Source organism: Melopsittacus undulatus, chromosome 4 (assembly GCF_012275295.1).
Source record: "Melopsittacus undulatus isolate bMelUnd1 chromosome 4, bMelUnd1.mat.Z, whole genome shotgun sequence".
Lineage (NCBI taxonomy): Eukaryota > Metazoa > Chordata > Aves > Psittaciformes > Psittaculidae > Melopsittacus > Melopsittacus undulatus.
Genome location: NC_047530.1, coordinates 63,890,540 through 63,914,176, shown reverse-complemented (window position 1 = coordinate 63,914,176; position 23,637 = coordinate 63,890,540). Strand labels below are relative to the sequence as shown.

Below are 23,637 nucleotides of genomic sequence, written 5' to 3'. Positions count from 1 at the left end.
GAAACTTGTGGTCCTAAGTGCTTAATGTGTTCTGGAAAGCCTCCTCAAAACAGCATGTGATCCTGATTTAAAACTTACCAAAGTTATTAAGAATCTTTGCATTGCTTTCAGTATGCTTTATTTAGTATATTTATTTACAGATGGCCTTTATTTACAGCACAATGTACTTTATATACTGACAACAATAGCACAGTCATATAAAGAACTGCTTTTGCCCTCATATTTTTTCTTCTGTGTTCATACAGTATGGCATTATTTGCCTGCAGCATATAGCATAAGAAAATAATTCTGCGCTGGAAACCATTATGTTAATCCCTCAGTAGTTTACAGGATTTATTAGATTCTTATTAGAAAATCATGCAGTCAAGCCATAAAAAAGACAGCCAACCACCATAGTGCTGTTACAGCACCCACTGAGTTTGCCTAAGGTATAATTGTTACTTCACTAATGATTCATGACGCTCTGATTGCACATATCTATATTGTGGTTATTTGCATGCTTTGTGGAGAAGAGAATGCAATGCAGGCACTGCATCTTTTGTATGGTGTGGATGGCAGATAAGTTGCTCCACACAGCTGCTGATCTGTCCAAGATACAGACACTTTCTGAAGAGGTAGGATTACATTTCTTTCTTTACCCTGAACTACTTCAGTGTTACCAGTCAAGCTCCCATTCGGGAAAAGACAGGAATGTCAAAAATTAGCTCAGTAGAAGTGAATGTTTTGCCCAATAATACTTCATCTTCACAGGCAGAACCTGCTGCATTCTATGAACGGCCTTGGGCTGGTCAGGATATAACCCTTCATCAGTAATTGCCTCTGCAGATAAGACATGACTAGTAAGAAATAGGAATGTGGTTTCCGTTTTCAAACAGGGCAGGTGGCCTGTGGGTGATTTAACAGACCCCGGAATGCTGTTAAGAGTGTTTCTGGTAAGACATAAAGTATCCATGTGCTGAAAGTTTTAAGGGCTGCATAGTTGGCCTGTGGCTGAGGTCCTCCACCCAATTTATGTCTGAACTATTTTAGTGTCCACTGATTTGGAGTCAGGAAATGTTGGAGTAGAAAACAGAAAGTATTTAAAAGGCAGCCTTCACTTGCTTTCCAAGTGCATCCACATGGTTTAGAGAAAGGCACAGAAATGTGGTTTTAAATGTTGTGGTCTAATTTGGGATTGAACTTTTAACAGGGCAGTGGTAAAGCAGTGTGTATAGTTTTGTAATCTGCAGTAGTGCAGATGCAGTCAGGAGGGTGTGCAGGGTGAGTTGCAGGCGGCTGAACCTGCTCTGTTGAGAACGTGTCTGATCTGAACTGGATTAGAACTGTACCTTTCTCTTGATTAGAAAACACATGTGACACTTCTGTCATTTTTCTGATGATTTATAGCTTCTTTTTTATCTCCCACTCTGCATTTCCAGAAAAGCTTAGAACAAGAAAAATTTTCAAAGCAGCAATCATCAGGCCTTTTAGGGAAAGAGTTTGATAGTGGAAATAACCATTTCAGTAAATACATTTTGACCATGTAAACTTCATGAAATGGTGGTATGAAATGGAAGAATCTAGCTTTAACATTGGTAGGGATCTGGACTTCGATTTTCTGCCCTGAGGTTCAGTTTGGGTACACCGAAATCATCGTAAGATCATGCACAGGCTGAAGAACAGTAACTTGTTTAGGGAAGAGGTCTCAGGATGCAGTGCTCAGAGGCATGGAGCAAGGCTCTCTGTCTGCAGAGTAAAAATAACTCCTGTATTTCTGCCACAGGGCCCCAAGCTGTGGTTAGGAGCTGCAGGCTCTCACCTGCCAGTGCCTGCGTGCCTAGCAAGTGGGTGCTGTGCCCCATCCCACAGCCCCAGTCCCCTTCCAAGGCTCACACTGAGCATAGCTAGCATTGCTTGCATGGTGCAGTAATGAGAGGAGAATCAGACTCTCATTCTACTCCTGTGTTCTCTGACACTCTTGGCTAGGCAAATAGTCGTTATGGGGATGATGAAGAGTGGGAAGCAGGGGTGTTTTCCCTCTGGCTTCCCTGTCCCCCAGGCAGTAAACCTGCCACACACTAATGCTGAAATGCCCTAAAGCTTTTCTGCAGTCACACCTTGACCATGGGAGTACTTGTCTTACACTGTCTCATGTTACTATTACTTAGGAGCCAGCACTAGAAATCTGTGTGGAGTTTGCATTCTCTGGAATAAGAACCATTTGAACATCTGAAGAAACTGGGCGCAGGCTTCACAAATGGATGGTAGTGCTGTGGCCACACTTCCAGTCTGCTCTGACAGCTTGTGCCAACAGCAGCAGCACAGGGAGGATGAGGGTGCGCTTGGAGCAGAGCTGCACATAGGAGCTCTGTTGGTTTAGCATAGCATGCATTCATTACTGCCTGCATGCTGCATTAAAAGCAACAGAGGTACTCATGTAGCCTGCAGGGATGAAATTTGGTAATGCTAAAACCTTGAAGGTAAATTGAGTCTTGTGGAAAAAAGGCTTTGCCATGTGCCTCCACAGCTACTTTCAGGGCTGAATTGCTTCATTACCTTTGTTCTTCTTTCCCAACTTGTTTTTCCTTTCAGTGCCATTCTGCATTATTACTAACACTGGTATTTCCGTTTAACTGCTACCTTAGTTCTCTGTTCTACTCCAGATATGGAGAAAAGCTTTTCTCTTCCCTGGAGGTATTTTCCCAACAGTCCAAGAGCTGAGTCCTGTCAAGTGTTCAGCACTCTCAAGCACATTCCCATGGGAGTTAGCACTTCAGAGGGCTGAGCCCATAAAACCAGACAAGCAAGGACTGATGCCCATTTCCACATGTAATAGGATCGTATTCTAACCTCAAGGTAGTGCAGATGTTTTCAGTTTTGCTTCCTTTCCCCTCTTCTGTTCACATGGCACATTGATGGGATGGGGCATTGCAAAAGAAGCGGGTGTTTATGGTAGTGCAGGAATGTGAGCAATTAGCACACAGGGGAAAAATAAGAGTGTTGCCACAATGTGCACATTCAGAGCTGGATCCAAAGCTCCTTTTATTCACTCATGACAAAAATCAGTGTCTAATTTTTCATGCTTTTTCAGAAGGTTGCTAAATCTTTCATGGGTACAAATTTTTGGCAAAAGCTGTTTAGTCAGATTCTTGCCAAAACATTTATGGTGGAATTCTGTAATGGAAAACAAAATAGAATTCTAAGCATGGGTTATTAAAAGCTGATGCAATTTTCTACCTAGCACTTCTGTTATTTCTTGCCAATTTATATTAAAGATTTGTCTCTTTCCATGCATTTTGCCCATGAAACACCCTGTTACTGTTTGTGGAGGGTTTGTTTCAGCCTGCACTGCAGGAGTGGCGTGGAAGCCTGAACAGCAGTCAGTCAAAATTAGAACCAGCAGATTTCATTATCTTGTTATTCAGAAGAAACTAAATTATGGAAAGTGAAAATGTGGCCATCCTGTAGATGGGAAGAATGAAGGGCCTGTGCGCCAGGAAAGGCAGTATGTAGTCAGCTGGGCACAGCCTCTCTGCTGCAGTTCCTGCCAGGCTGGGAGAGCTACAGAGTTGTTCTGCTCCATAGGTGCCCTCACCCTGGAAGGGACTGGTAGGGTCAGAGCTGCTGGCCTCAGTGAGGTAACACAGAGATAGATTAAAACACAGGCTACAAGTGCTGTTGTAAGGGCTGCCCATCACGTTATCCTCCATACAACAAGCAGCAGACCTATGACCCAGCTTTCAGTACTGGACTATGCCCTGCCCCATTTGCAGCACCATTTCCTTTCAGGTCTCCTTGACTTGCCTGTTGGTTTGTCAGATTTCCCTCCTGCCCGCATGGCTTTAGCAATATACCTGCAAGTCCAGACTCAGCACAGGCACAGGCTGAGTTGTGGCATCTGATCCTGAGTAGGCAGAACTCACTAATGAAAATTACCTTAATGAAAGATGTTTGTTTCTACTGCCAGTGCCATAGAGGCTTGAGACCCCAAAGACACAAGAGGCGCAGCTGCTGTTCATGCATTACAAGAATGTGATCTCGAGGCTGAAAGGATTATGTCTCGGTGGTGGTTTAGATCAGTAAGGGAAGAGGTCTGAGCACTCTGTACAGCTTCTGTTCCCACTGCCTCTGGTCTTTGGCGAAATGAAATATTTAGGATCTTTCCATCTTGTTTATTTCCGCCTGCTTTTAAATTCCTTTTTATCTGTCTGGGTAACAGACATCCAGCCACACCTTTTTTCTCCGATGTTACAACAACACTACATGTATAAAAGGGACTATTATCCCTCTAGTAACAAAACAAACATGAAAGAAAACCAGAGCTCTGACAAATCTGCAGTGAACTTTGGCACAATACTGCGGCACTGACTGTATAACTCCATTCATCTGGAGGTCCCTGGGAACACCCATAATCCACAAGTAACTCTTAAGAAAATCAATGGAGCTGGCGGAAGACTTTGAGGAAGCTGCTGTTTGCTTCTCCTGCCCTGGAGAGCAGCAGAGAGGATACCAGCTGGTTTTGGCAGGACTACACTCCAGTGAGCAGGGTGACATTAAAGCACTCTGCTGTGCAAAGCTTCCTGGCATGTTCTGCGGCTGAGGCTTGCAGACTGCCTTTGTATGGTCTAGTCCCAGGGATATAACCGAGCTTCCAGTAATCATGGTATTAAGTTTTCTCCCTGCTTTTCTAAAGCTGTTGGTATTGTGACAGTGATTTTAGCTGGTCAAGGGTAAAATAAAGCTCACATAAGTGTGATGCAGCAGAAGTAATTTTATTCTTCAGCTGTGACACAGATGCAGCAGCTCTGTGTTTAGAAACAGTTTTTGTTGACAAGGTCATCTAATGTGCCATTCTAACCCAAAGCTGGTTTGATATCTGACAAGTAAAACTGCCAGTGAATAAGGTAGTTTTGTTGGGGTTTTTTTTTCCCCACAAACATCTATCTGTATAACTGCATAGGATTAGAAATGTCAGTAACTCAGATCTACCTCCTGCCAATTGTGAGCCCGCCTGCAATTTGTTTAACTACCCACCAGCAAGAGAATTATGAAAGCTGGATTTCACGCACGCTGACTGCTGGGTATTTACAGCATTTATCCTTAAACTGTGCTTAAAGGAGCATGGAGCTAATTAAAGCCCAAGATGCATCATAGCTTTAAAGCTGCTTTTTTTTTTTCCAAGACACTTCTTTCAGTGCATCAATGCATTTTTTGTTTTAAAGCTGATCACAGTAATTCTCACTAACTTGTTTTAAGGAATAACCTTGCTCATAGCAGCAGTAAGGAGTCAAAGAACCAGTGCACATAAATGATATTACTGTGCCAGGTATTCTGGTGACCTTGTTACTGGCCATGATGGTTTTTTTCTGGTTTTCATGGGTTTTATTTAGTGATTTGGAGATCCTGTTCAGGAGAGAGAATGTCTCCATACGTCTGTGCTCCATGGAGTAAGAGGGACATCTGAGCCAAAGTTCCTTCTTGTTCCTTAGGGCACTGTGTGAAACCCTGCTGGGGAGTCTGAGTCCAGGGCTGTGAGGCCAGGAAAAGAGCTCTGTGGCTAGTTCCCCATCTGTTATGCTTCTGATTAACGTATGAAGTCTGCAGAATCAGTATTTCCTCCTGTTTCACTGTGGCTAGGAAACACCACAGGTTTCAGTTCCCAAAACTTCTACCCATTCACTGCCTCCCTGCCACAGCAGCAGTCCCTGTGCCGTTCTCATTTCTGCTGTCTCGGTCATGAGAAAGGAAGGAGTGGGCTGCCATTGCTGGGGCCCCGCTCACTGTGAGGGCAGCCTGTTGCTTCCCTCCTCCTGACATCAGTGCTTAGGCAGGTATGTAATTTCTCCTTTCCTGGCCCCACAACAGAGTCCTTCTGAGGAACAAATTGTGTGGGTCCAGCCTAGGCTCCATCTAAAGGTTTCAGCATCCTGTTCTGCTGTGCTGCTTCTTGGGATACCATCATTCCCAGGCCTGGGGACCTCAGTTAGGTCACTTCAGCCTTGGATATCTAGGTTACCCTGCTCTTGCAGGGGGGTTGGACTAGGTGATCTTTCGAGGTCCCTTCCAACCCTTGGGATTCTGTGATTCTGTGATATGTCTCAGGTGCAGGTCCTCATCCTTATGTCCATATACAGTAATGTCCACCTGGCTGCGGAATCTTCCTGTCTCTTGGTGATGCCTACTAAAACATCAAAATTCAGGAAGATTTACAGTTTCTACATAGCCTGTGAAAGTGCAGGGGAAGAGACATGTGAAATGTCTGAAACTGCTTAATTACTTAATTACCAAGTAGTGATTTTGTTACAGCTTTCAATATGAAATAAGCAAAAATTCTGCACTTCTGAATAATGACAGACGCTGACTGGGTACTCGGTTAGCAGCAGGGCTCTGCTTTTCAGTGCTCCACTCTGGTTTCTGCCTGCTGCAGTCCCTCTGAAGTGAGGAAAATGGAAAAACTTGGCAATAGAAAGGACCACAAATGGCTTGTAAACAAAAGGAAAGATTTATTCAGTTTAGAGCTCAGGAATAGCATATAAACCTCATGTACTGTGCTTTCTGGAAAAGGAGTGTTCGTAGGGAAAACAGATACAAAAATAAACATAGCATCACTGTATTTGTTCATTATAGAGCAGTGCTAGGAGCTTATGTAGATGACTGTAGCATATAGACCACAGTAAATAGGAATTTGATTTACCCTGTGCTACTTAGTATGTGGAAGCATTATGAAAGCTTGCTATTGAGCTGTAATAATCTCCTTTCAGATATTATTTTGCTGTTAATATTGAGATAACATGTTTTATGCAGTGTTTCTTTCTGTTTTCTCTTTGTAGTTGCCATTTCTTGCAGAGTGGGTTGAGGGTGAGGGAAGAATAAAAGTGTTAATAATTTCTTTTCTTGTTTGTTTAAAGGGTTATTTGTTTATGTGTGGAAATTTTTCAAATGCAGGCCAGTTGTATTATGATGATATTTGTTTTATTTACGTGAAATAAGTAAGCACAGACAGTGGATATTTTCAAAGCATTAAATGCAGTGATTGCTGAGAGGTTTGGAAGCATGACTTTATGAGGTAAAACTGCCAGAGGTCTTCTGGAACATAAGTGTATGACCGCCAGCTAGCCTTACACTCTAATGTCATTCATTTATAATCTGATCAATAATTCTTGTAGTGGTATGAAGTTACTAGCATAGCAGTTAGGAAACTGCATTTGCATTTATTTACACTGGTCCTATACATTGCTGGTACTACAAGAAGTGCTGCTGATTTCATAAGTCATGCACCAGATTGAGGCTCCTCAGCAGGTCAGCAGGCGTTCCTGTGCCAGGAAAAGGGTCACCTAAGATACCTTTCTCCATTTTGTAAACATTGACAAGTCTTTTATGCATGTATTTAAGACACAAGCTATAGGCAGGACTGTCTTTTTACATCCCAAATCTCCTCCAGCTTATTTTGGTGTTAGGCCATGTTTCTGTACGTGCTGAGCACCCAGTGGCTATGAAAATCTGATGGATGTCTGATTAGAGTTCATATTGTCAGGGATTTGCGCCTCCATCTCATAGGAGTCACAGTGACTGCAAGACAGTTTGTTGCCCGGGCAGCGTCATGTCATGAATTAGTTAAAAAGAGCAATGTGCTAGAAGCTCATTAGAGGTTTTAAGGACACATTCTGTACAGTAAATGCACAGGTATTGGCATGCTAAATGACCAAGGCTTTTATACTATTTGTGTGACATAAAGCAAACTGTTACATAAAGTTGAAACTAATGTGCTTGCTGCTTGGATTGCTGTGGAAGTATGTGTGGGTTCGACAGAATATAGGCTGTATTGCTAATCTTATAACACGTTCTTTAGGGTGAGGAAGCAAAAAACATTCCCGGTGAATCTGTAACAGAGGAACAGTTTACCGACGAAGAAGGCAACGTCATCACAAGAAAAGTAATCACGAATTACATCACTGCTGAGTCTTTGCATTCAAGTAACCTCTTTTAACATAACATACTTTCTCCCTTTAGAATCTAGGGGGAAAAATCAATACTTTTCATGTATTGCTTCCTACAGATCACCCGGAAGGTATTAAGACGCATTGTTATCCCCCATGAGAGGAGAGTTGGTGAAATGGTAATGGAACGGGGACTATCAGGAAATAACAGTAGATGGAGAGGGTTGTGTTGACTGCTAGAAAGTGCTGCTAAAGGGCTGGGAGTTTGCATTTAACAAGAAGCCTTGACAAAGTGCAGTGTTTGCAGTTATTGACAAGTTGTGTGTTTGGGTAACAGGGCAGGGGGTCTCTGTCGGTGCTGTGTGTGGGCAGGGGCTGTGTCAAGGGGGCCCAGCTGAATGTTTTCAGAAACATTAAGGTCTGTTTCTGTATAACAGGCAGCAGGCTTAAACCATTCTTTTTGGGGCCTGGTTTGTGCCATCAAGATGAGCCGTGCCTCTGGGTTTGTTGAAGCCCTTGCAGAGCTTGTGCCTGACACCTGTAGGGTTAGTGTGTTGCTTTTTTACAAGCCCAAAGGAATGAGCTGCAGTTCGGTCTCCACCGGCTTCTCGCTTACCTGCATAATACCTGTGTGCTAGTGACTGAGGGTTTTCACAAAACCCCTACTGCCATTTACTACTACAAATAATAATGATACAGCAAACAGCAAGTGAAGAGAATACAACACCCCACCACCCACCGATCCATAACTCACTCCACCCTGCCTGGCCGAGCACCATGTGCTCCCTCCTCCATTTTCCTCCAGAGCTCTCCCCTCCAGCCTTCTCTTTCCCAGTATGCATCCTGGGCATCACTTGCTATGGTATGGAATACCTCATTGCCTAGCCTGGGTCAGGTGTCCTGTCTCTCCTTCCTCCCGGCTTCCCCTCCTCCACCTGGCTGGAAAAAACCTTGAACAAAAAACACCCTCAAAACATGCTCAAACTATGACAGGTATCCAAGCAATGGCATCCTCTACAGGCAAGCACCAAGACAAGATTTCATCCCTGGTGAACAAAATCAGAGTTCCTTCTCCAGAGCCAGACTATGCTCAGCCTTTAGCACCCCTAACAATAAAGGAGAGTAGTGGGAAGGGCAACCTGTTTGTCCCACCCCCTCTTGTGAGGGTCTCTGAGGGTATGAGCAGGTGCAGATAGGGCAGGCTGTGCCTCAGGCTGTCCTCTGCCCCAAGGAGGGATCAGAGGAATGGGCAGCATCTCTGGAAACAAATGGCTTCAGGGAAGCTCATGCCTTGTTCCTCAGCACATGGCTCTGGGAAGTTCTTGCTCCTTTTAAGTTGTCATAGGTGTTAATGGAATTTTTGTCTGAGTGAAGAGAGATTCAGAAACAAAGAAAGGTAACAAGTACCCTTTATCTGCTGGTAACTAAAAAAAAATAAGAGAAAAGAAAATAAGAGGGGGACACAGAAGTAAGAGAGCTGAAACAAACATATTCCCAACCCCCTTTTATAGGCCTTTATCAAGGAAAAAATAAATCCTGCCCAGCAAAGGGGAAACATTCTCAATTCGCTGCACCAGATTAGATTAGTTGGAAGCTACAAATAGTTACAAATACATCAATGCAGATCACCCAAGGGGTAAATTCTGCCGATAGCCACACGCAAACGGAGGCCTTTCTCTGATGTGAATGAGGCTTGTGATTACTGGAGTATTTATTTTTAGATGATTATTGAGCTGCTTTTAATGAGCAAAGATGAACTTTATTTTGGGGTTTGCTGTTTTAAAGACATTGAAACCTGCACTGCTTGTCACTGTCATAGGTTTTACTTCTGTGTTGCTGTGGTGGTGGGTTTTGCTGGCTTTCCTCCTCATCCCTTTATTCCATTACTAACTCCCTTTAAAGCACAGACATTGTGAAACATCGTAAGAACAGCCATAGCCTATGCTGTTGGAAATGTCCACCAATCCCAGCTGACCCAGGAGGCTAGCTGGGAAAGGTGTTTCCTTGACAGTGGCACTGAATCTTGCTGTAGTTGATGGCAGGGGCTCTGCCGAGGACTGCCAGTTGGATGGTCCAGTCCAGTGTCATACTGAAATTGTAGACCTGTGTTTGCTATTTGAAGATGATATTCCAGGCCTGTGCTTTTGCAGCTCAGCAGAGTGGATAAGTAGATTGTGTGTATCTTTGAAATGAAGTGTTGATGTGATTTAACTGCTTTTTGCTTATCCTGTTACAGCAAAATGCGGAGCCTGTTTCGGAAGCAGGTTTATAATTACGAGCACTCTCTGCAAACTATGTTAATGTTTATACTTTTCCTTTAAAGCAGGGAGAAGCTTATAAGGTTAAGACAAAGAAAGAAGTCAGACATGTGGAGAAGAAAAGTTACTCATGAAAGCTGAAAGCCGACCACTGAACGGTCAGTGTGATAATTTTCGTCTGATGCTAAAGCATGGGGGCTAGCACCTGGGCCACACAATGGCTTGTCTCTCCTACCTTGACATTGCTTTTGAGCTGCAATGCTGAATAGATGGCCCTTGGCCTTGTAAGCAGAAAATTGCCTTGAGTTTATGTATAAAAACTGTTTTTTTCTTCTTGGAACATAAAGCAAAGTAATACTGAGGCATGTGTAACTTTTTGGGAGTATTACAGAATTGAGTGCTTGGAATGCACAGCACTCTCTACTCCTAGAAGTCAGCCTGAACACAAATAGTAAAGCAGCTGCACACAAGTAAATCTACTAGGAGTGAAAAGCTTCTTTCACTGTTGGGCATGTGATCTCAGGGCAGTTATACAAGTCAAAGTCCTTCTAAGAGCCAGTGAAGTGTCTCAGTATTTGCAAACAAATAATTCTTACCGTTTGTTGTGAATTTTATTGATCCAGCCTCAATGATTGTAACAAAACAGCAACTGACAGTATAAGGGTTTCCCAGACTAAACCCAGACACACAGGCTAAGCCACCCTACCAGGGACTCTGTAACGGCATGCCAGAGCACTGTGGAGCCAGAGGCTGCTTTGTCATGATCGCCTAGCTATAGTCACACAGCAAATGTGCCTGTAAATAAAGGAGGAGCCAGTCTGTGTATATCACTGCTGGTCAGTCAGTTCTGCCTTCAAGTGTGCATTTTTAGGACCTTCATGTATTTTTTCTACTCAGAACTTTTCTCAACTTTGGTGGGTTTTAGGAATTGGGAAGAGGAAGAGATTATGAAGTGCAAGTCTATGTGTTATCCTTTCCCTATACATCTAGAACAAGATTGACTATAGGAATTAAGAATAGGATAAACAGGACCTGGAAAAGAGATTGGATAGTGATGTGGAGGTCAAGGACAGAAACAGAGGCTCTCCTGTGTCATTTGTCCCTTGCAACTGCTGCAGTGTAAGGTAGCCACTAAAGACACCTGGTTGTATAGGCTTTCTGCACATGAGTAGTGCCATTTAAGAGCAGCAGCACATAGTGTGTGGGATCTAGCTGAGGGCATTATGGGGTCAAGCCCTAAGGAGCGAGCTCTGCGAGGTGACTGGCATGCTTTCAGCATCTGGTAAGCACCTACTGCATCCACCTAGCCTGACCACTGAATTCCTGCTTTTATTGAGAGCTCTCCCATGTGGACTAATAGAATAATACTGCTTCATGCAACTTGCTGCTCTGAAAAAGGTGATTCTTTTGACACACCTTTCTCTTTCATAGAGCTCAACAGAAGAAAGCAAGGCAAAGGGAAAGCACTGCTTGTATGAAATTGTGACCCAAGTCAGCTCCAGTGCCAGTCTGCAGGGGGGGACCAGTGGAAATTTGTGAATCCAAAGGCACTGAAGGCAAGATGGGGCACTGAACCCCATAAGCATTGCAGATAGAGCCTGCTGGAATACAAACATCATACAACACACATTGAGTATAAGGGAGAAACATTTAATTTTAACACCATATGGCATTAATAAGGCAGTCCTTGCCTAATATGTGAAACATATTCTGGCCTTCAGAAAGCCACAGTCTGAGTTCTTCAGAAACGCATTTGCTCCCATGACCACTGATGCATTTCTCCTCTGATTTCCAGTAGGCAACTTTTCTGTGCTAGAGCCCCTGAGAAACTTGGATAGTCTTCCTTACATAATAAACCTTTGATCAGCGGGAAACTTTATCCTTTAAGACAAATCTCAGTGGTCCAAACTTTGATATGATAAACATGATCAAATGTGTGTTAAGTAGTTGTGAGTAAAGTCAAGAGTCTATTTAAAACATTTTATTTGACCACATGAGTAGATGTATTTGCAGAGAAGAGATTGTCACAGAAAACCAGTTTGTTTCTTGATCACAAAAGAGAAAAAAATATCTTGTTTGGGAGGCATTGGTGTTGCTTTTCTTTTGAATGTTTGAAAATACCACAATATTAGCTAGATTTTGCTGTAAAACATCTTTGTCACCATTGCAAATAAACCCATTGTAAAATACAGGTTGAAACAAAAAGCCAAGCACTTTTGCATGCAATTCTGCTAGCACAGTGCTAGCTGGCGTGACTACTGCAATGTGAACAGGCAGCTTTTAGCAACAGGATAGATTTATGGCGGCCATAGATGTATACAAGGATAGATTGTTTTAGCATAGAGGGACAGTGTGAGCACTCCTGGGAAGTGTGTGTGGACCTGTGACCTGATTAATAAACAGGCATGTCCATGCCAGCCTGAATTCTGCAGGCGCTGCACAAGACACACATCCAAACAGTGCCCAGGTGCTGGGGAGCCTGCAGGTCTTCCAGCTCTCTTTGCTGGTGTGTTTCTGTTTCTGCTTCCTGCATCCTTGCTGCAAGACATCACTGTTGTACAACAGATGTGACTAACTTGCCTTCCATACCTGTGTGCCTGCACGACTGTTCTTGGGTAGGCGAGAGAGCAGGAGCTGAACTCCCTGTCCCTTGGTGCCACTCACACAAGCCAGACAGGAGATGGATGGGGCTGCTCCTCTTCCTCGTTTTGTCCTTCACCAAGCCTCCTAAAGGCTGGACTCCACATTCCTAGCTCTCCCAGTCATGTTTCCCAAGCAACTGGCAGAGGTGGACGTGCAAGGAGTGCAGGTTTTCTCACCACTGCGGGGATGATTGTGCACAATAAACAAAAATGTGCTGTGAAAGCAGCAGTGTTCTCATTCTGGGAAGCATGATATTTTTTCCACTATAGACAGAACCTATTCCTTGTCATCATTGGATCTGATGAGCTGGTACTTTGTCTGGGGTGATGAAATGCAGAGTGTTGCAAACATATTTGTAAATCAGTTCACGAGCAACATGGACATCTGCAGCTGCGTTTTCTCTTCATGCCAGGAGCTCCACTGATGTCCCTACTTACCTAGAAATTGTGTGATTTATCCTATTGCAGAACTCCACAATGCCAATTAGAACTTTCCTGTTTAGTCAGGAAAAGGCATGAAATGGATTCTAATGAGGTATTCTGAAATGATATGTGCCATCTTTTTTTTCCATAGGACTGTGTGCTTTTACTGCCAGTATTCTAGAGAGACACTCATGGAAGAGGAATCAACAGGAATTAAACATTCACCTATAAAAGTGTGCGTGTGTTTGCTGCTTCCACACATTAACCGCATGGGTTTTATGCAAAAACAAAAAAAAAGGAAAAAAAAAAGAAAAAAGAAACAAAAAATTAAGTTAGCATGAGCCAATTTACAGAGCATGGAAATTCACATTCATTCACAGAATCGGAGGGTGCGCAGTTACCGATGCAGTGTATATACAAGATGCCATGCTGTTAACAGCTTCTTTCAAGCAGTTTGATGTCATCTCAAAAGAAATAAATTCCTGTGGCCCGAGGGGATGTATGAAGACGAAATGGTTAAACCATGGAAAGACACTAAAATTACTAAAATCCAGAACAGCTCGCCTTATTTTTCTTGGACCCAAACTGTCAGGGTATAAAACACTATTTGTTTCTTTTTTAAACATCAATAGTTTTGCTGTAAATAAATGACACTGTATAAATTCTAACAAAATAGAATAAATGTTGATAAGGCACTGCCTTTTCGATCACAAACAGAATATTGCAAATGCATTGAGCAGGCTAGGTGTCTCAAATGGCTGCACCTACAGGGATATTCTGGGTGTATCTTCACAGATTCTTGTATATTAGCAATTATAATGTTTGTATATGCAAAAACGCTAGCTTGATTTTAAAAAAATCTTTAAAATCTGCTGCAAATTTAAATGATTCCCAAAATGAGGAATTCTGTAGTTCTGTGAAAATTTTTCTTCAGAGTACTAATATTTTGATGCATGTGTTTCACCTTATTTTGATTAAATCTTTTCCAGTTTTGCAAACACTATATTGCAACATGAAAAATAAGATTTTATCTGTAAACACAAAGCCCTTCATCTAATATTTGTTGCTGTTGCCAATTTTTCAATGAAATGACCTAAACCCCATAACATATACAGTAGTTGCATTATGGGGAGGGGGGTGCTATCTGTTCTCGCTTTATAACGGGGGTAATGCTTGCAGCTTTAGAAGTGGGTTGGTGCTCTAAGGAGCAAAAGTTTGGGATATTTTTAAATGAACTCAAGAGAAATTATTAGCTAATAGACTGGCAGCACGCTGTAAAATTATTACTGTATTGTGTACTGGCTATAAGATGTAGAATCTTTCAGTAAGCCAATCATCTGTAATCATCCTAGCAGTGTAATATTAGGTTGTTAAGGCTGCTGTGTTTTAAAGGGCATTTTTATTTGGGTTTTGGTGAAATACTTTAATTTGTTGATTATATTCATATGGAAACAGCATTCATTGATAATAGCTCTAATTACATATGTATGAAAACAACAAACACTGGATGATCTAGTTGATTATTTAAGCATAAAATAAATTGTGTTAAAACTCTTGGATAATGTGTTTTTGGCAGTGTTCTTGTACCCTTAGGCCATGTGGACTTCACAAGGCCAGCTGTTAACCACCCCTGTTGTTTTGCTGCTTTTCCTCTTGGTTTCTTTTGTCTGACCCACTTCCTTGTCTTACCAGTGTGACCAACCATCACTTGTCAGGCTGTCCTCAGGTGGGGGAATAGGAGGAAAACACAGCAGTCAGCACATCCTCAGCAAAGCTAAGGAAAACCCACCTCTTGAGATGCAAGATATGCCACAGGTATGGGGTAGGGACCTGTGCAATAGGGATACGTGCAGCCTTCTTCTCTAACATGTGATTACTCTGGACCCCCTCTTTTGCCCCATCAAACCCAGGAAAAACATTACCAAAAGCCATTTTCTCCCCAATGTATATCAGTCAGACCAGTAACCAACCCACTGCAGATGATGTAAATAAACTATATCTCCTGTATATGGTATGCACTTCTTGCATATCATAGGTGATGGACCACAATATAATAAATATGCCTGAAACTGAGTGTTGTAGGCAGCATCAGTACCTACACTGCTGTGGGTTGCAGGCTTCTGCTTGAGTGCATTAAAGACATTTTATTACTCAGGGTTCAGTTCTATGTGGCTTTCAAGACAACAAGGCAATGAGATGTATTTTACCCCAGCTTGGCACCTGAGGAAGCACCACTGCTATAGATCCAGCTCAGTCTGCTGCTTTATCTGCTGACCCACACAGGAAGCGGCCCACACCTGAGATCAGTCAGCAAAGCTCTCTTTGACTGTGTTGAAAAGCACTTGGCTTCAGGAGGTAAAACAGGTTTGTTTGTCAGCATTTCTGAGTTCGTAGGCCTGCCAGCTTTTGAAGCACAGACAGCACATGAAGTGATTTTCATCATTTTAGCAGCCAGTCTGTTTTGCAATTTACGTTTTACCTAGGTCAGGATACAGCTGGTACAATGCTGACAGTCAGGTCCTCTGCCAGAGTCTGCAGGGCAAATGCCACTTACGCCACTGGAGAACAAACACATCTTATTGCAGGTCACCGTACAACAGCAACGATCATCCTGGAAACCTCGCTGACAGGATGCCTCTCTCCCCCACTTGCAAGTACCCAGATCAGCTGAATGAAAAAGAATGTTTCCAGTTAATGGTGTGCAGTTGTATGTATTTAATGCTATATCATGATTCTACAGTTGGAAGCAAAGGCTGTGGTGACTACCAGCAGGAAGGCAGGAGGAGCACTGTAGAAGAGCTTCACTTAACCTCTGTAACAGCATCCAAAGGCAGCATTCCAGTTTACTTACTCTCTCCTCTGCCTGATGCTGGTGAGGAAGAAAGCTGTGACTGTAAATTGAAAGGTAGTTCTGGCTGGCAGAAGCTCTCTTTATGCAGGAAGAAAAGTGGGGTTTCCTGTAGAGGTAGCAGAGCTGTGCAGGGGAACCTAAACAGGTCTCCTGCTACTGGTAGTGGTTTATGTGGCACCTTCAAGCCCAGAGAGTTGGTCTTGACCATGGCAGCGCACATGAGTAGCTACTGGCTCACCTTGAGGCTTCGAGGGATGCTTTTGCAGCAAGGGCCAGCCATGGGTAATGCTCAGTGCCTGAGCAGGCTGTGACAACAGCAGGTACACCTCTCAGGCCGTCCAAACAGGGTGGTCCTCACTGCTGGCAGGACCCAGTCCTCCAACTCAGCCAGTCACATCACAGATTGCTGCCTTCTGTGAAGCTTTGATAACAGCAGAGATGACAAAGGTTGTAACAGGAACTCTGTAGCTTACTTTGCAGTGTTTAAAATTTCACATTAAATGTTGCAGAAACAGGATTTTCTGGATGTTGTTTCGTTTTGCGCTGAAGGTATTGATTCTAACAGTAGCTCAAGATATTGGGGAAAAAAGAAGGCTGAAGCATAAATGTTCATTTGAAAAGGAAGACAGAAACCTTGCCAGTACCAGCAAACAGTGCAGACAGCCCTGGAGTGAGTGAGGGCTCTACCTCTAAAGTGCGCTTTTGCCTTTTTTTCATCTTTTCTCCAGTGAGAACATTGCCCTTAGAGGCAAAACTGTAAGTCATGGGACTTTTATTGCATGCATCAAAGTAAACTTGATGGCTAAATACAGTGTTCTTTTCATGCTTTGATATGTGGTTTAGCACTCCCTAATAATAATGCTGGAGTCCTGCCATACTTTTTCCATTTGTGAAAGAGTATCAATTACATTTTATTTGTGGCCGGTAGCAGTTTTAATGTCAAAAATTCTAAGGGCTCCCATAGTGCAGGTCTGACATTAGTGGGATAAATTTGTGGGATTGCAGCACCCTGGTAATTAATGCTAATTTCCTGGGGGTTGTTTAACACAGGCTTTGTCCATAGCACACACTGTGCAGGAAATCAGGACATGTTCTACCAGGGGCTTTTGTAGCCTGGCATGTTGGGGCATGTGCCCCCAAAAACCCTTTCCATTTCCCTCTATGGAAGGAGTTTGCAACTGGGATTTCTTTGGGCTGATCAAGTCAATAAAATCTGATGAAACTCAGTGAAGTCCATCGGTGGCAATTTTTATCATGTAACCTGTACAATAACAGCAAACTCTGTGTGAGCAGCTTGGCTTGGAGGAAAGCAGGTGCTGCTGCCCTGGCCTGAGCTGCAGAACTGCGTGTGGTTCCATGCAGTTCGAGACCTCTGCAGGAGCAGTGATTCTGGCTTCAGGGCAGCTCCTCTGTCCACCAGCCCTCTCCTTAGGAAGGGTGGCAAGTTGGAGGGCTAGGGGTTGCCTGGCTGAGGTGGGTACAGGGATGCTGGGCAGGGTATCGGCAAGGGGCTTGGGGTTTTACCCAGTTATATGCAGGAAATGGAAAGGCTACACTGACCCATTGCATCTGTGGCCCTGGGGTTGTGTGCTGGGATTGCCAGGGGCAGCAGGAGGGAGTGGATGCAAACAGGACCTCTGTTTTCAGGGCAGAGCCCACCAAACTGGAGCTGGAGGAGGAAGAACTCCCAGTTCAGCTTCCTTCTAACCCCAGAGTGAGCAAGGGATAGAAAATATGATGGTAGTAAGGAGAAGAGTATTCTTGCATCATTGAAAGCACAGTAGTTTTCCCATGGAGTGATGGACCCGAGGGTAGAGAGAGGGAAGAAGGGAAAGTTAGATCCACCCTGCTATAAAGCACTTGATATGAAAAATAGTCTGTCACTGGGAGAGAAAAAGGTTAGTGAAGGACAGAAAAATGAGCTACTCAAGGAAAAACTATGTATATGCCACATTTTTCGTAACTGCTGATGCTAAAAGCAGTATGCTAATTGTGCATGGCTTTATTTATTTGACCCGAAGTCCTGGAGGAAAGCAAAGATTTATAATAAAAATTTTACTGGTACTTTTCCCATTACGCTAATGTTCAATTATTAACAGCCATTTTTGCCATAAAATAAGCAATGCACAGTGATCCCCCATTCACCAACTCCCTTGGAAGGCTTCCAGAGGCTGGTTATCATTATGGCACAGCCAGACCAGCAGGACCAACCTAATACAGACTCTGAAAGAAATTCCCTGGGAGAACAAGGATACAAACTAAAGCCCCAGAGCTGAAGCTGTGTTAGGTGCTGGGTGTCTACCATGCAGCACCTTTTCATAGTCAGATACTCCACTCTACACATAGGCTTCTTTTCAAATACAGTTTTCTGATTAAAGAACTGTTGGTCAGAAAAGCAAATCACATGGTATTATCTTCATCTGAATTGCTTGTTAGAAAACGTGCTATCCTGCAGCAACTGACACTTTAATCCACAACAGTAGCGAATTGAGGGGTTTTTCTGCTCATAAAAGTATCTTTCAAATCATGGTTTCTCCTTCAACGACCCTTACACAATGGTAAAATCTCCACATATGCACTCCATTTTCCCTTTAAATATCCCCTTGCATCCAGGTCATGATTTTTATTGTTTTTTTCAACACTGCCTCTGTTTGTTTTCCTGTAATGTTTTTAATTAATTGCATTTTAATGCAAATTTGTGTTTCTTTTATTACACACACACACACACACACACACCCCATTTCAGTTGGGTACTCTGAGAGCCGTACAGAATTTTTCCTGGGGTTAATTAGCTTCAGTTTGTCTTTTTCTCTTCAGACCATAACTACTGAATATTTTAATAAAATTGTATTGTTATAGAAGGTCTTCCAGCTGATTAATGGACCTCTGGAATTACATTAAAGATTACATTAAATCTCTTCTAACCCCTCGTGCCTAGCAGTGCATTCTACACAAGTATTTCTACTGTTGATTTGAGTTTATGAAACACTGTTTCTAATTGCCCATTACCTCCTGTAACGACAGTTTCTGTGAATAAAACCTTGCCTTTTATTGCTGCATCTTGATATGAGTATCTGCTGCTCTGCTATTATTACAGTGCTGGTGACATTTTGGGATTCTTTATTTGGACCAACACCTCCCCTTGCTCCCTTATAGTTTTGCATTTATTTTTTATATAATAAAAGAATATTGGAGCAAGGAGGATGGTGACCCTGTCCTGCATGTGCTGCTGTGGGGGACGGGGCTCCAGCAGTGGAGCCCTAAAGCTGCCATGTGGGGCAGCCTCTGCTGCATGCCCTAAGACTTTAAAAGCAAGTTTTGTTAATTGTACGTGTACCACAGTTACACTTCTTAATTGGTTTGGTTAAAATCTTACAGATGTGCAAAGAATGTGATTATTTTGGGGGTGATAATTGGGATAAAATTTTCTCTCCTGTTTATTAATTTGGAGTAGTTGGCTGTAATTGTAATTAAGTGTATGGGCACTGTTTTTAAAATTACTGAAATGCTGTTATGACAAGAAGGATGCTGTCTCAGATCTAAACATCAAGGGCCCTTGATTTTTCCTCCCACTCCTCCACTGACTCAGTGTTTGTCACTGGCAAGTACCTCAGCTCTCTACCTCCCTTTCCTGCCTTCCAGGGCTATTGTGTGAATTAATTAGGTAATGTTTCAGCATGGCTTTGAACTGGAGAGTGCTACAGAAGTGCCAAGTTAAAATTCATTGTTATGAAAGCTGGCGTGCTGGCTGTGAGTGGGATCTCTGATGCAAACCCAGCAGAGAGGGGCAGTGAAACTGCCAGGGGAAAGCTCCCCTCTAACCTTAAGATCCCTCCTCTCCGTCCCCACCATCTGTAGCACCTTCTGCCTCCGCTCCAGCAGTTGACTGGTGTGATCCTGGGGCTGCAGACCCCACTGAGCCAACCTGACTGGGTTGCCTGCACCTCAGTCCATTTTCAGGCTATTCCAAAGGAGCAGTGGCCATGTCCTCTGGAAAATTATAGTGCTCTCAGCAAAGCACTTAAGATTAACATTGGTAGGTCTGAAAAGTGGCTTAAGGTTAAGCATGCCGTGCAGCTTGCTGGGTAAGATTAGCCCGGAGCAGATGCATGTTTTGCTGATGCAGGTTTTCAAAATATTTAGGCCTTGGTTCAACAAGACACTCAAACATGAACAGTTCCACTGAAGGCAATGGAAATAACACGCGGATCAAAGCCAGGCAGCTGGATGAAGAAAGAACATTAAGTTACAAACCTGTTTGCTCAGAAATTAGTTTGCTTTGAAGAGCATGTGTTCATGTGGACAGGGGCAACAGAGCAAACCAGCTTGCCTGCCATCACCAGCGCTGTGGAGTGTGTACATAGAATGCTTCCTCGTGACCCGGCTGTGTTCAGGCAGCTTTCCGAATACCAGCAGACCTATGTAAAAGCAATGCTATTGAATTGTAATGACCTGTCCAAAACAGTGCTCATTATTCGTCAAATACTCTTTTAATCTCTCTGGCTTTTTATTGCAAAGCCCACACTGGCAGAGAGGCCTCAGCCCAGGCACTGTTGTGGGGCAGAGGAGTCAGTGGCTGCCCTGGACAGTAGGACTTGTCTAACAAGACCTCATGGATATTGTCTAGCTGGTCTGTGGAGACCTGTGTGTCTATAGCAGCATCTCTTGATGCCAATGCTCTTATTTTGGGGAGAAATTCCAGCCTGACGAAGCATAGGGATGGGAAATCCAGATGGGTGGGGGGGAAAAGGGGGGAGTTACAGATGCCCAGGGCAGTGCTGAGGGTGGCTGATGCTGATGTATTATTACATTTTGATGGTTTCAGCAGGATCAGTTAGGAGGTAACAGGATGCAGGAGTACAGCTCAGTTTCCACAGGGCCGGAAAGGTAGTGCAGGACCTTTTCTAGCCCTAAAAGCTCAGAGATGGTACTCCCTGACAGAGCTGACACAGAGCTGAATGTGAACCCCCATTTCCACTCCCTATCCCCCATTTTGAGCTCTGTTTGCATGCATAACACGCTGAGGTCAGACACATGGACATCCATCACAGAGTAGTACCCATTGCTGAAAACTAGGAATGAATGGCACTTTTACTGCTTTTCTTGTGATTAAGAGACCAAAAATAAAATGACCTGCACTTATATTCTCAGGCAGGCAAAAAGAATAATTACTTTACAGAGATGGAATTCCTTCATATATTATAGCCATTAAAAAGAGTAAAATTTGAAATTCACTGTGGCATGGAACAAAAAGGTAGTGCAGTTGGAGATAATGAAATCCTTACTTGCCATTAACAGAAAAATTACTGTTGTTAAAAGACCTTTCATAAATAATTGAGAAACCAATTATACAGTCTTGGTGACTAATTTATCCAGGAGCAATACGGACCACATTATGCCTTATAATAAACAGTGGATACGCTCTATCTCACTATAGCTCGTGCCTTTATTCAGCTGCTTCACAAAGTACTAATAATTTAAAAAGGGAACTAATGCACATACTAATCCAAAAATACATTCTCTGGAATGAGAGATGGGCGTTAATGTATCTTAATTTAAAGTGGTTTTACAGCCGTACGGAGGCCTGAACCGACATGCCACTTTGTCATTCACTGTGAGGGGGAGTGGGGCTGGGGGCCGGGGATGGGACCACCACCAGGCTCACGCTGCCTGGGAGTGCTGGGGTGACCCTGGCCCCATCTGCCTGCAGTGCCCCAAAACGGGAGTCTACCGGCTCCTCGGAAAGAGGTGTCTGTGGAGCAGAAAGGTACGGCTCCCAGGCATGGGGCTGCCCTGCGGCCTCCTCCGCACTCGGCAGCGCCGTGCTTCAGTGTTTTAATTTTATAGCTATATTATGTTAAAAATAAGAGGTTTTGAGTTGTTTGAACAGTGTGTAAATGAGCCCCTGAGGCTGTAGCACAGCGCAGCCGTGTGGGCCCAAGGTTTTCCCATAGGATCAAAGCTTTGAGCGAGGCTCGGGTTTTCCGATATGCTGAGATAAAACAATAGGGGTTTGAGTAGAGGCTGTTCGCAACGGGTAATTTAACACTTACACAAAGCCTGCCCCGCTGAAGCGGTGCCATTGGGGCCGGATAAAGCCATTTTCACCCGCTGCTATGCGCCCCGCTCCCCGCTTGGCGGTAGTGTTGGCGCCGGCCGGCAGGCGGCGCTGTGGGCGGGCGGCGAGGGCCGGCGGCCCCTCTTGGCTGGCGGGGAGGCCGCGGCGCCGGCGCACGGCGGGCACCGCCCCCTGCTCGCCTGGCGGCGCGGCGGCGGCGGGCGGGAGCGGCGGCGATGGCGGACAGCGCCAGCGAGAGCGACACGGACGGCGCCGGCGGCAGTGGCGGCGGCCCCGCGGGGCCGCTGACGGCGGGTGGGCCGGCGGCGGGGCCCGGCTCGGGGGTGGCGAGCAGCGGCTCGGGGGGCAAGGCAGGAGGGATCGTGATCTCGCCGTTCCGGCTGGAGGAGCTGACGAACCGCCTGGCCTCGCTGCAGCAGGAGAACAAGGTGCTGAAGATCGAGCTGGAGACCTACAAGCTCAAGTGCAAGGCGCTGCAGGAGGAGAACCGCGACCTGCGCAAGGCCAGCGTCACCATCGTGAGTGCGGGCGGCGCCGAGCCGGGCCCAGCGGCGGACCGGAGGGCGGGCGGGCGTGTGGGGTGCCCCGCCGCGGGGGTGTCCGCGCAGGGCGGGCCCGGCTGCCGCTGGCCTCCCCTCAGCCTTGGCCCGGCCGCGGCCTTCCCACCCGGTCGCTCCTGCCTTCCCCGCACCCAAGTTCCCCCGCGGCGGCCGTTGGGGCGAGTTTACCTCAGGAGAGCCCGGCTGTCACCGCGGCCCGTCCGGCGGTTGGGGGGCAGGTGGGGTCACCCCGCGCCCTGCGCTCCGTTCCTGGGTCCTCCGCTCGGTCCGAGGTCCCTGCGGGACCGGGAGGGAAACATTGGAGGCACCGAGGTGGTTCCCTCACCGCCCCAGAGCTTCGTGGCCGACCCGGCTTTCCGCCTGGAGGTGGCCCCGCCGCCCCTGCCCTTGCGCCCGGCCGTCCGAATGGCGAGCGCTCGGAAAGGGGCGGCTCTCTGAGGTTTTGAGGTGAGGAGCAGTAGGCTCGTGCACGAGGACGGCGGTGCTGGATGCTCCCTGAAGTTTCTCAAAGTAGAGGTATTATTTCAGGATAAGTAATCTTCGGAGATTACGGATTATTTTGTCAGCCGTCAACTCTTCAGCCGCTGTGCAGAAGCAGCAAGTTTCAGGTTAGAGTCTTAGTCATGTCCAAGGAGTGTTTGATTTATTTGAAGTGTTTTGTTAGCTGTGGTATTTCAAGAAGTTGTTTAAAACTCATTTAAAATAAACCCCTTATGCAGTGCGAGTAACATGCACCACTCTGTCCCAGGAAGGGCTCAGCTACTGCTTTATGAGCACTGGGAGGTTAACTTGATATTTAACATCATTTTATATGATGCTGTTAGGCATCAATCCTCAGTAAAGTTTTTCTTCTCAGTGAGTTGGGAGTTACGAGTTTAGACAAACGGTTTTTTGCTAATTTGGTGGTT

General features: G+C 44.8%; 2 protein-coding genes and 1 long non-coding RNA gene across 4 annotated transcripts in view; 2 read left to right on the top strand and 1 right to left on the bottom strand.

Moving 5' to 3' along the window:
* ANK3 (ankyrin 3) overlaps window positions 1-8,610 on the top strand; it is a 369,399-nt gene extending 360,789 nt beyond the window's left edge. Inside the window, exons 44-45 of the mRNA XM_034062680.1 lie at window positions 7,829-7,912; window positions 8,036-8,610. Coding sequence (XP_033918571.1) covers window positions 7,829-7,912; window positions 8,036-8,149 — 198 coding nt within the window. The 3' untranslated portion in view covers window positions 8,150-8,610. The remainder of the gene's footprint in view (window positions 1-7,828; window positions 7,913-8,035) is intronic.
* Window positions 8,611-11,808: 3,198 nt separating this feature from the next.
* On the bottom strand, window positions 11,809-20,498 carry LOC115947251 (uncharacterized). 2 transcript variants are annotated; one of them, XR_004081196.2, is made up of 3 exons: window positions 20,345-20,498; window positions 16,329-16,511; window positions 11,809-15,906 (listed from the first exon to the last, which is right to left on the bottom strand). It is a non-coding gene; the product is annotated as an uncharacterized lncRNA (long non-coding RNA). The 2 variants fall into 2 exon arrangements; XR_004081195.2 differs by having other exon boundaries at window positions 11,809-16,511.
* A 1,829-nt stretch (window positions 20,499-22,327) lies between these two features.
* Window positions 22,328-23,637, top strand: part of CCDC6 (coiled-coil domain containing 6) — a 48,372-nt gene continuing 47,062 nt past the window's right edge. Inside the window, exon 1 of the mRNA XM_034062681.1 lies at window positions 22,328-22,687. Coding sequence (XP_033918572.1) covers window positions 22,385-22,687 — 303 coding nt within the window. The 5' untranslated portion in view covers window positions 22,328-22,384. The remainder of the gene's footprint in view (window positions 22,688-23,637) is intronic.